Source organism: Limulus polyphemus, unplaced genomic scaffold (genome assembly GCF_000517525.1).
Source record: "Limulus polyphemus unplaced genomic scaffold, Limulus_polyphemus-2.1.2 Scaffold1980, whole genome shotgun sequence".
NCBI classification, from domain to species: domain Eukaryota; kingdom Metazoa; phylum Arthropoda; class Merostomata; order Xiphosura; family Limulidae; genus Limulus; species Limulus polyphemus.
In genome coordinates, this window is record NW_013667590.1 from 170,704 (window position 1) to 183,891 (window position 13,188).

Genomic DNA, 13,188 nt, shown 5'->3' on the forward strand with positions numbered 1-13,188 from the left:
TCAAGTATATCAATAACAAAAATGATCACCTCAAGTATATCAATAACAAAAATAATCACCTCAAGTATATCAATAACAAAAATGATCACCTCAAGTATATCAATAACAAAAATAATCACCTCAAGTATACCAATTATAACAAAAATGATCACCTCAAGTATATCAATAACAAAAATGATCACCTCAAGTATAAAAATAACAAAAATGAACACCTCAAGTATATCATTACACCAAATTTTATCACCTCCAGTAGATCAGCAAACCAAATTTATCAAGTAGATCATTACATTTAAATAATTATTTACTGATCGATGATTAACTTGAGTTAGTTGTCTCCCATGAAAACTGCAATTAAATCTCCATTTCCATTAACATCAACGTGCAACTCATTAAACTTATCGTACAGAACGTGTATTTGTGGTGTGCCAGATTGAAACAACTAGAGAAATGGCTAGAATCATGGGAATGAAACTTTGATGAAGTGCAGTTCTTTTAAAGTAGGCTTTCCTCTACATTTATCCTATCGTATTCCATTCTACTTGGGTATTCGTTTTGAATATTTTCTAGTCACATTTCTGAAATATAATAGAATGGATTTCCATTTCTCCTCATCCAACCAACTTGATGAAATAGGGTGTAAAAAAAAATAACGTTCTTTAATATCTAAATCATTCGAAATATATGTCGTATCTTCTCTTCTAGTACTTGACAGCTTAAATAATGGATACAAGTCTATTGCAGCTTCAACAGTATTTCCTGCAAATGCTGCAAGCCTTTGGAAAAGATAATATCCATCAGTTATTCCGAGTTCAACATAAAAAAGATGAACAGCCCATAAAATGATTTTGTTTACTGAGACCGTCATTGCTCAAGGCAGCAAGGTTCTCTAATATTGAACAATCTTCTTTCATCACTGTCATCATTTTATCTGCTACTCGTTCTCCTTTTGCACGTCGAAACATTAAAAACTTATAAAATTGTACCCAGAATTCATTTTTTTTTCTATTGACCAACATCTAATATGTAGTTCCATCTGCTTTTTGACTTACAGTGTTGTGGCTTCATCATAGTGAACTGTGTATGACCCAGCAGATTTCTTTATACCATTCACAAATATACCCTTCACCAAACCCATCTGATACGATACAGGACAGTGTTTTTCAACCTTTACAATAACAGATACCAGCTCGCTGCTGCCTCCCTAAACTGTCACAGACTACTAAACCACAATTACAACAACAACAACGAAGAAAAAAAAACATTACAATTTGCATATGAGTATTCTACCAGTTTTTGTTTGTTTTCATGGAATCCCATGGACTGGCAAGGTAGTTGTGACAGGTTGAAAAATACTGATACAAGAATCTTTGCTTTGAGATATGTTCAAGTTTGATGCTACTCGACTGTCAGGAAACATAACTATAAAACTGTCCATATACATTCACGTGAACAGTAGCTTTGATTTGTCTCGGCCATGTTTATAAACCACATCCATTCAGCTTTTCACCATCTACTGTACACATTAAAGCAATCACTGCTTTACTTTCAATTAAACTTCATTCAAAAGTTACTATATTGAAACTTGTACTAGTACTCACTTGTCCTGTTTTGAATTATAGCTTTATCTGAGAAGGTCTGAATAGAGTACTTGCTGAAATTGCAGGCTTTGGTTTTCCTTTTGAATGTTGTTGGATTTGATTAAATCCATTATTGCCACATCTAAAGTCTTTCAGCAGAAAAGTCCCCTTTCTACTTGCACCACAAACCTTCAGGTTTTGTTTACAAGCAGACATTCTAATGACTTAAGCAAACATCACCATAGTAAGAACAAATGCAAAGCTATGATGACATCCAAATGTTTCTTACTTGCAGATACAAGCCAGATGGATCTCTACCACTGTTGTATACATCTGGCCTGTACCTGCAAGTAGAAATAGACTTTCAAATTAACACTCCTTTTCTCTCACCAACCCTACATGTAAGAGATTAGCTAAAGAAGCAAGGGGTTCTATACCCCTCCAATGTTTTTTTCTTTTCAATACATCTTTATAACTGTATCAAAACGGTGACTTGCTAATTGAAAAAATGGAATATGTGTTCCATTACAAACACAATATCATATTCTTAAAAATATAATTATATAATACTTGAATAAATTTGTTCACAAAAATATAGTAATTCTGGGCAAACTACTGTACATACCCTTGATGAAGCCCTGATCCATTAAAAAAATCTGGAAATCCAAATCCAAACCCTGGTACTCCAAAGAAAGAATCTTCTCTTCTGTTCACAGCTCCTGTAGAAATAAATAATATTGTTATTTAATTAGCTTTTCCATGAATACTTTAAACCTTTATTTATGGATTTTTTGGAGTAGTCCATATACAACAACATTCTTGTATGCTTATGTTTGCTTCCAAAGTTTGCAATATCAGCTAACACCTAAGAAACTAAAAACCAGAACCATAAAAACAATATGTTAAATTTCATGAAACTTTGGTGCTACAGTGAGTCATTTTGCCTCATTTATGATTTTTTCACAACACCTAACCAATCATAACTGCTAGACTCTTCCAGTTTAATTCTGTATCAAATCACAGCAATGTAACGATGACTTTAGCAAAGTCTACTCCTTTCAAAAGAACACCTTAGCTGTTATTAAGTTCTGGTTTAACACAATTTCATGATAGTTTCATCAACATGTAGTGAAACTGACAACAAAAACACTCTAATTCACAATGCATCCAAAACTATTCATTTCATGACAATGATACAAATGCTAAGCACAACATAGGAAAGATTGAGGAGGGTTGGGGGTAGGGGGGCATAGAATAAGTTAAAAATACTAGAATTAACATTTAGTGGCTTTATTGCCCCAATATTTAGCAGGAGGGGACAAATTCATTTTTGAAGATAATTTTTTTATTTTCAAAAATCTGGAAAACCAGTTGTCACATATAACAGACTGTTTAGTGTAGGTAGTATTATTAATTAATTAAATGTTGTGTTTGCAATCCATTGATGTCGAGGCTATGGAGATTTCTAGAAGGCCTAAGTGATAGTCGTATAAATAGCTGCAACCAGACGAGCGGAAAGAGAGTAAAAGTAAAGTCACGTGAAAGAGAAGTTCAGTCAGAGAAAGCTTAGAAAATGTAAAGTTAACCATCATGAGAACGAATGCCCTAATGGTTGTATGTTAGAGTGAGATTAATAGTTTCAAAGAGATAAGGAGAATAATTCATCCTGTCAAAGGATGTTTTAAACTAACTGAACCCGCCTGCGTGGACTTCGACAAAAGGCAGACGATTATTGGAAGTATGTAAAGCAGATGATTATTGGAAGTTCAGGGTACAACTGCGGTAAATCACACGACGGCGTAAGTGAATTATACACAGATAGTACTGCAATAAAAATAGAGAAAAACGGGTTCAGGCATGTCAACTGAATTCTAAAGCAATTGAATTGGCCTAATTGGACTTTTAACAAGAAGAAGAGAACTGTATAGTGTTTAAGATACAACTATGATCTCCATAGTGTAAAGAATTTTTGCACATACGTTTAACTTGTTTCGAATATATATATTATTATTTTAAAAACATGTGGAGTGCGTGCTGTTCATTCATTGTCAAATTTATCACCAACAAGTCACAGACAACTCCTGTAGAAGAATCCTTAGCCCAACACACCATATATTATATACTATATATATATATATATATATATATATTACTACTAAAAAGTAGTTTCCAACACCAGTAGTTTTTGATTGGTTGTTGTGCGACTGCGCAGCCTAGAGAGAACACTGGTAGTGACTACAGATCTTTTAATTGCTCAACCCAAACACGTCAAACTAACCCTGTCTTTGTCATCTGGAAATTAACAGACTTCTAACATAATGTTCTAAACTATTTTATATCAGGTGAATCATTTGTACTATTTTTATTGATGAAAAATAACTTTAGACAAAAACTCACTGGAGTCACGACCTCTTGACTGCCTGGATTGTCTACCAAAAAAATCTTCAAACGGGTCGTTTTCAAAAAATTCCCTGAAAACGTCTTGTGGATCTCGAAACATAAAACTAAAGAAGTGGTTAAAATCAGGTTCATACATCGCATGTGTGTCATTATGAGTCCTGTGACCTTGCTGACTAAGTAATCCCTCTTTTCCATATTGGTCATATATTCTTCGTTTATTTTCTAGAACAAAAAACAAAAGTTTTTAAACATTTTTTTATTATACTTTAAAACCTTCTTTTTATGTTATTCTAAAAATAAAAGAAACCATACAAATGTAACTGCTGCCCGTAGTGATATTTTGCCATCAGGGAGCTCTGCCAAGTTTACTGATAGGGCAAACAAGTTTTATTGTCCTTTTTTTTTTTCATGTACATAATTTTTTATTCAAAATATTATAAGTAAAATATATCAAAAATTTCTAAATACAGCATGTAGTTTTATTACAAGTACTGGATATGTAATTTATGTTTTTAGTACAATTATTTCAGATATTCCAAATTCTAGAAATCTGGTATCACTGTAAAATAACACCTCGGCGTTAGCGTCAATGCATGTTTCATGTGTAAAAAACATGTATTTTAAAATCAGGTATGGAGTAAACTGTTTTATCATGTGTCCTGAAACAGACTGAAACTACCTTTAATTTGTCTCTTAACTTCATTTACTATCACAGAGTTTTCAATAATAAAATGGAGATCTGCTCTGACTCAACATTACAACATTCATGCTATTTTCTGTGGTGTTGTGGGTGGAAATGTTTTGTCATTTTATGAAATTTATTACACAACAAATTGAGTTGGATGTAGCATCACCTGTCTGCAAAACTGTGTCTACCTGAAACGAACGACTCGTGATGAAAATATCACAGGCAAACTACTGCAATATGGAAAACATTATTACAAGTAGCATGTAATAAATGAGAAAATGAAAAACAAGTCCGATATTTCTATATTTTGAGTAAAATATATGGAAAATATTTTTTTCCAAGTGGTTTCCCAGGACTCAAAAACTTTAAGTGGAAGCATAAATACTGACATAAAAGAAAACAACCTCACACAATAAGAAGTTAAAACAGTTATTTTACAAAACTTACATTTTTCACCTGTACCAATACAACTGACATATAAGAGTAATTTTAAAATGACAATACACTCTCTCTATGTGTGTGTGTATATATATATATATGTTTGATTTCAAAACGTTCCTGCAATTGTACAAAACCGATAGGCTTGTTTCTAGCTTGAAAAAAAAAGCATTTGCTCAAAATGTTGCCAAGTAAATAAATTATTAACATAGTACCTTACTATGTACCATATTACCTTATAATATAATTAAAGAGCTCCTGGTTGGACCCTCATTTTGGTTAGTAACCTTACAGATGTTAAATTTTACTTATACTAAGTATAACATAGATAAATCAAATAAGCATATAATTCTCAACTTCATATTTACCTGACTTTTATATTTATAAGTTTGAATGTTAATGATTTTTTTTCCAAAATCTCAAGTTCCAATGTATAAAGATTATACATATAGAGGTTAAATATGTTACATTAAAATGATATTGGAGTCTCACCACATCTTTATAGTCAATACATTCAGTTATGTCTTATCTTCTGATGACTGTGCACCTTGTCAATGACCTTACAATGTAATTTCCACTGCAAAAGGCTCTGTCATATCCAAAGCACATCACTTTTCTCTGTAGTCTTTTCATAAGCCATCTGACTCAGTAGTTCTCAATCTTTTGCCACTGACCTTTGTATTTGTGGATTTTCACTTGTTACAAGATACCACACTTACCATGGCTGGTGTACGGTTTGTTGCAGGTCTCTTTCTGGATGGTCATGGTGCTCCAAGTTGATTCATATTCCTTTATTTTTCAATGCCATTAAGTACAAAGTATATCCCCATCTTAGAAATCCTAAATCCCTGATCTGAACACATCTTTATTTTGAGTAGATGGACATTTTGCATCAGAAAAAAAACTGTTACTTATCCTTCAAAATTGATCAAATGTTGACAAACTCACACTACCCACAAAATCCCAACCAATGTGACTGTATATATACTGGCTAGTGGCTGTAATTGTCACATAACTTCCAAAATCAAAATTATTTTAACATATGGAGAGAAATCTTTGCATAAAGGTTATAACTCATTATTTGGGTTGAGTTGTAATGCAAAGTTGTTTAGATTATTCTCATCACAATGAATGAAGGTGTAGCTGTTCCTGAAGTTATAGCTGGGTGATTGATAAATGAATAATTATTAGGCTCATTAATCTATTACATGTCTAATTGAATATTATCTCAAGAGTGCTATAGAAAAAAAAAAATGGTACAAATTAGGTCTTTAGTACACACAGAACTAGCTGTGAAGCTTGGTGCTTAACAATAAACATGATGGCAGTATTTCTTGGATAGTTGAAATATAAACAATAATAATCGACAAACCTAATTTTGATAAGTTGATTATTTTTGTGACTGTAACTGATTTTATGATAATTTTGATAACTGGATGGTTGGAATAATATTCAGAAACACTGGTTGAATATTTTTTTGACATTAATTGACACTCAAAGGTACTCGATTATACCGATTACTCTGGTTAATTACCCAACACGGCTTAATGCATACAGTTACTTAATGTGACCATTTCTGATCATGTCAACTGAAAGTAACAAGTATTTATATTACACGACAATAGACCAAAATGACTTGTATTTAAAAGTAACAACAGTAAATTCTACTGTATTAAAATATCTTAATTAATGTCAAATTCTTAGTTACCCTATAAAAGAAAAACAGTGGGAATGGAATTACCCAACAAAACAGAGAAAAAATTTAAAACATTCCACATTAAACCATTAACACCACACACACACACAGACGTGTACATTAAACATACCATCTGATAATACTTCATAAGCTTCAGAGATTTCCTTAAACATGAATTCTGCTACTTCCTTCTGATCAGGATTTTTGTCTGGATGCCATTTCAAGGCAAGCCTACGATACCTAATTCACAAATATACAGAAAGAGCTGAAGCAAGTAGAAAGCCAACTTCACTAAATGTTTATCTTAGTTTCTTATACACAGTACACGCCACAAAATAATGTCCAACAATACTGTAATAATTATTTTCTTTGTGACATTGTATTTTGTTCATCTTAAAATAATTTTGCTCTTTAGGAATCTTTAAAAGTTTTTACACGTGAATTGCTGTTATTTTTACATTCATATACCTAAACGTGTACTTTAAAACGTTTTATAATTTTGATAAAAAAACAATAAAAAATTAAATATTTCAAAAAAACATCATATTAGTATTGAAAAAAAACAATTTAACATGCAATACAGATTATTACGACACTGCCTTGTAATAAAACTTTGATCTTAAAGTATTACGTAACAAGCTGTGGTCATCAAAATATGAGTAAAATGAAAATGACGTCAAATAAATTTCCAATGGAAATTTCACACACTTTCTCGTAAACACGCGTTCCAAAAGTCAATCTTATATAAATATTAGTACTTAATATATTTGGATTATGTAGAAGTACATTACAATTTTATAATTGCCTTTCTTTCTGAGAAGTTACAGGTAGATGTTCACAGTATCCAACGTATATTGACATTTTCTCCTATATTCAAATTTTTGTGATTTGCAAAAAACTACCAAAGGCTAGCATACACAATTTTAACCAGCAAAGTTGAAATTTGATTTTTGTTGCATAAATATATCAATATAAATTACAAACTTGTTTCCTTACGCTTTTTTTATTTCTTCCGGAGTTGCCGCACGTTTAATTCCAAGAACTTCGTAATACTCAGCCATCTTCGAGCAGAACTGCAAAAACTACAGTTTGCTCTAAACTATCAAGAGGTCTATCAATAGCTGAAACTCTGCAAATTACACAATTAAAAAAATATGTTACCTAATAATCTATGAGAATTTGAAAATGTTACTTGTATGTGTTATACTTTGAAATATCTGAATATGCAGTTCAAGCAGGATTTCATCCCGGACTAGGATGAAGCAAATAAATAATTCATAAACATCATCTTATTACTTATATTGTTGTAAACTATACTTTCGATGTTTTAATTTAGTTGTTTGCAAGACATATCTGTTAACATGATGGTGTTAAATCCAGAAAGTTTATAATAGTAGTCTTAGAGCATCTAGAATATTAATGATCAAGAAACTATGCAAAATATACAGAAAAAAGGATACATTATAAATATCAGAATGAGTAAAGCATTGAGTTCAGTTTCAGTTGTTCAGTGTTTGAGAAGTTAGTGAAGTATTCAGATCAGTCTTAGTTATTATATATATATATTTATTCAGTTACTCAGTCGACTAGCTGAGTTAATTTGTATTTTAGTCATAGTCCCATTAGCGAGTAAGTTTCTGTTGAAAGAGAAAACAATATCTATACATTTAGGCCTAAAACTATGTACAAATGATAGTAGCCTGTAGCAAGTGTTAAGAAAGAAATTAACTTATAATTACTACTATAATCTAAAGGAGAAAGCCAAACAACAGAAGTAATAGAACACATTACACACCATTATTCATTTTTAAAAATATTTACCTATGAAAATAGCTTGTTTTGGTAATATAATGTATAATTTCAAAATCATACAAAGGTTATCCACAAATGCATTTAAGGTGTCACATTAGACAATTTTTTTTATTCAAAAAACTCTAAAGCCCTATTTAAAAATCATAACATATACAGAGCCATAAGACATACACAAAACAACAAACTAACACATATGGTACCAAGGTTCATGTATTAAATATGATCAACAACTCAAATTCTTAAGATCATGACCTGTTTTTTTAGTCTTAAGCATGTTTCAAAAATAGGTCAAGTTCAGTAAATCTACGAAGAAAAATATTGAACAACATGTAGATATCATTAAGCATTATTAAGTAATTTCACCATGACTTGTGATCAAGCAGCATTATAACAGCTAGTAAAGTTTCATGATCATAAAAGACAAACAGTAAAATAGCTACAACAACATCAGTAGTACAACTTAGTTGTTTGTATTGTCTTTAGTGGTACTATTCACTTCAGTGTAACATTTTAATTCACTCGCAACTTAGTTAGAAAGCCAGTTAAATTACAATAGATAATTAAAGGACATTATGTTTTTTGTCTGTTATTATTTTATAAATTGAATATTTGAAATAAATAAAAATTCTGTAAAGTACTAACAGCAACAATACCAAAAATTAGTGTTAACTATGACTGAAACTTCGTCTGCAAAAACGTACAAGACTCACTCATAAGCACTAAATTTCTTGTTTTTTTAAGTATATTTTTTATTTATTGTTATAAAAGTAAAAAAAATGTACAAATTAAAAACTTATTAGGTTAGATAAGAAAAAATAATTTAAAAAAGAAAATCAAAAAATTTCTCAGTGAGATATGATCTTAAGTTGCACATGCATTTTGTAGTTAATTATTTTATTTACCTTAACTTGAATAACCTGGGTTGCCAGATGATTTCTCAGAGGTTATGTAAATGAAATTTGAAAACCACATAATGAAAAAAAATGTCTTTATAAAACTTAGCATGAAAAATCATCTTGCACTCAAACTTGTCAGACCCGACTTCATATTTCAGACAAATCTTTAGTAAAAATACTTAATTGAAAAATGTGATTTTTGTGTTTTAAAAAGATTTGTAATATTTACTACAAGCATGCCAAATTTCATGAGGGTACACAAATTATATTAAAAGTTCACGTCTTCAAGGTTCCAAATATAAAGGTAAAGTAAACTGATGATGAGGTACACATTATCTTAAGACTCGGCACCACAAAAAACTCGGCCCTAATATGTCCGCTCCTTTTTATTATTACTGATTTGACAACTGACTACTTTTACGCTTCCTATTGTAGTTAATATTCATCGTAGGTACAGAGCATGAGGATAATGGATCACAAAGATGGCATGTTTCTTTTGTTTGTTTTTAGTGTTCATCACATACTCTGCCAGTTACTAATGTTTCCAAGTTGTGTTGAAATCAGCTCAACTAATGTAGCTAAACTGTTTACTAATAATTACTATTGCACTTTTTCGATTATGTTTCATAATTTTTTTTAGCCAAATTCTTAATAAAATATCCCACTTTTTCGCAGCCAAGGGTCTTAAAAAAAGCAGTTAAAAACAAGCTGAAAATTGTTTCCCCTGATAGGCTGTAGAAATATGTCAATGAGAAGATAGCTTTATTTCTTACTTATGGAAATAATAAGTATTAAGGGGTCTGCAGAAAAATAAAGGTAGCTTATTCAGCGATATGTCCCCTAAAATCAAACGAGATTCTTCAAGTAGCAACTTTGTAAATGAGACCTCAGAAAGGAAGTAATCCATCCCCAGCAGAAAAAAAACTATAATGGATCAATAACCTCTAGACTACACAACCATCATTAAGAACAATCCCAGTGATCATAATACTTTCCTCCACCCAATCATCATCTATTCAGGAGAGAAAACTGACAGATTTGCTTTCTGTGGTAACTGAAAAGTCACTCATGGAACATTCACACAATCTAGGGAGTGGTCAGTGTAATGCTATATTTCAAAGTTTTTCTAAGATATTTCACATTCCGAGTTTCATAAAATGCCCTAATTTTTCTCTTTTTCTTCGGTATAAACTAGGTTACAAGGTTGACCAATGCACATTGTGTTATATATTGCTAAGTCTGGGATTTTTTGAAAAAAAAAGAATAGTAGAACTTAGAAGGAAATGATACATTATATTACAAAATAAGTTACTACAAGTTCTTTAACAAAAATGTTCGACTATGTAAGAATTAACTGCAATGGAGAAGTTGAGAAAATTTTCAAGAAGTTAAAATAAATAACCATTAGCTAAATTTTGTCCAGACTGTGAATTTTTTTTTACTGCATGGAGAATACGTATCCAGGAGACAAAATAAAGTGTAAACATTTCTGATGTCATTCTGTCATATTTAATCTCTTGCCCAAAAAATAGTTGCATCAAAAACTGACATAACAGACCTCAAGCCTACTTTGTTTAGTTTAAAGAATCATTTATTTGCATATTATCATACACAACCGGAATAAGCAGAGAGAAAACTGAACAAATGAATATATCACAGATTATGGTGCAATACCAGAAATCTTGCATGGACAGATTTTATTCAGTAAAAAAGTCTGGAACTTCCTTTCAAAGCACAAGCTTCACATAAACTATGACAGTATATTATAATTCACATAATTTACTGAAGCTTAAAGTAACTCGTGCAAACTATAAAAAGATGTTGACACTGACAAAATCAAAAACAGACTCATTATTGCATTCATTTATCTGTTCTATCTGATTAACTTCATTTTGAGGTTGTTTTGCAAGAATTAATTTCTATATTCGTTTTTATACATATTTAAAACTTCCTTAAGTTCACTATTAGTATATTAGCATTAACCATTTACCATCAGTAATTAAATGTAACTTGAAGTATAGGCTAAAAGTAAAACGTTAGGCAAAAGATAAAAATTCTACTCGTTTTTCCTAACTTCTAATTTCAATGCAGAGAACACACACTTTTAATAAAAATTAAAAATAAAAGTATTAAAACTAATAGTATTAATAATATGATTAACTTATTAAGACTATAAATAAGAATATAGCTTTAAGTTTTAACTTTAAGACTTCAAAGTTCAATTATAACTTGTAAGTTAGTAAAACTGACCCCTTGAAACAACGAAAGTAAAACTGACTTTTTGACACAATTTAACAGTGACAAGTTTAAGTATTAATTTATAATGATACTCTTAACTAATAGAAGACAGTTACGGTTAGGCATGAAGTATTAATGTCTTAATACCAATAGTAATTATATTAGGCTTAGCGTTAAATTACTATTACTATCGTACTCACAGTATTACAATTTTTACATTTACAAATTACAATTACTATATAGTATACACAGCACAAACAAAATGATAAACTTAAAAACTAGGTCCATTTAACTTCCAATTGTTAGTGTTACTACTACGTTAAATAAATACATAAGAAAGTTATAAACAAACGCATTACTTAAAACAGTAAATATATTTTTAAAATTACAACTTAAAACCTACGTTGTTTTCTTTACACGAATGTTATCTCGTCGTTATAACATCAACTTCCAAAGCCTTGCGAAAACAACACGCACCCAAATCATCAACGTCAATCGAATACACTGTGAAGGCACCTCTACGTATACAGTACACAAACCTTAAAAATAAAGTAAAATAAAAATTAACGTACCAACTGCAAAAATAAAATCAGTCTTGAAAAATGTCATTAATAAATGTATTTAAAATTGTAGATGAAACTTTAGAAGCTTTGTTGTTATTAGATTATTTTTCTTTAAGACATATGCAGGTGATGTCACCGAAAATAGATCGACTTTGGGAAGAATATGTAATAGCCCTTTCCGACACAAATCATTCATACCTTTGGATCAAATCAAATGTGTTCAGATCGGGGATTTACAATTTTCAATATGAGGATATTTGGTTTGGTTAGTTTTAGATTTCGCGAAAGCTACTCGAGGGCTATTTTCGCTAGCCATCTTTAATTTAACTGTGATAAACTAGAGGGAAGGCAGCTAGTCAACACCACTCACCACCAACTCTTGAGCTACTCATTTTACTGATGAATAATGGGATTGGCCGTCACATTATAGCTCTCCCACGGCTGAAAGGGCGAGCATGTTCAGTGACGGGGATTCGAACCCGTAGGTTGCGAGTCGAGCGCCCCAACCACCTGGTCATGCCAACCCTCAAGATGGGAATGTCTATTGTACTTAATAGCATTTGAAAATATATACATACATATATATAAAGATAAACTTGGGGAACCAGAAATATCCAGAAAGACACCTGCAACAAGTTGTACCCCAACCATAGTATGTAAAATGCGATGTCTTGTAATAGGTTAGAAAAGCCGTTCACGTGCCCCAGGCAACAGTACATAACATAGTCATGAAGGATCTCTGTCTGAAAAAACAACACAAGGTACTTCCATAACACATCCGTTGAACCATTTCGTACATCACCCCGCTGGAAAATGAAACGGGTATTTATGTTTTTCCATATTGTTATAAGCTATATCTTTAATACTACAATTTGTTTGT

General features: G+C 31.2%; 1 protein-coding gene across 1 annotated transcript in view; it reads right to left on the reverse strand.

The window, feature by feature from the left end:
- Positions 1–13,188, reverse strand: part of LOC106465555 (dnaJ homolog subfamily B member 6-B-like) — a 37,164-nt gene that overhangs the window by 4,335 nt on the left and 19,641 nt on the right. Inside the window, exons 2-6 of the mRNA XM_013925779.2 lie at positions 12,149–12,284; positions 7,796–7,928; positions 6,930–7,039; positions 3,975–4,199; positions 2,203–2,296 (exon numbers count right to left, since the gene is read on the reverse strand). Coding sequence (XP_013781233.1) covers positions 2,203–2,296; positions 3,975–4,199; positions 6,930–7,039; positions 7,796–7,860 — 494 coding nt within the window. The 5' untranslated portion in view covers positions 7,861–7,928; positions 12,149–12,284. The remainder of the gene's footprint in view (positions 1–2,202; positions 2,297–3,974; positions 4,200–6,929; positions 7,040–7,795; positions 7,929–12,148; positions 12,285–13,188) is intronic.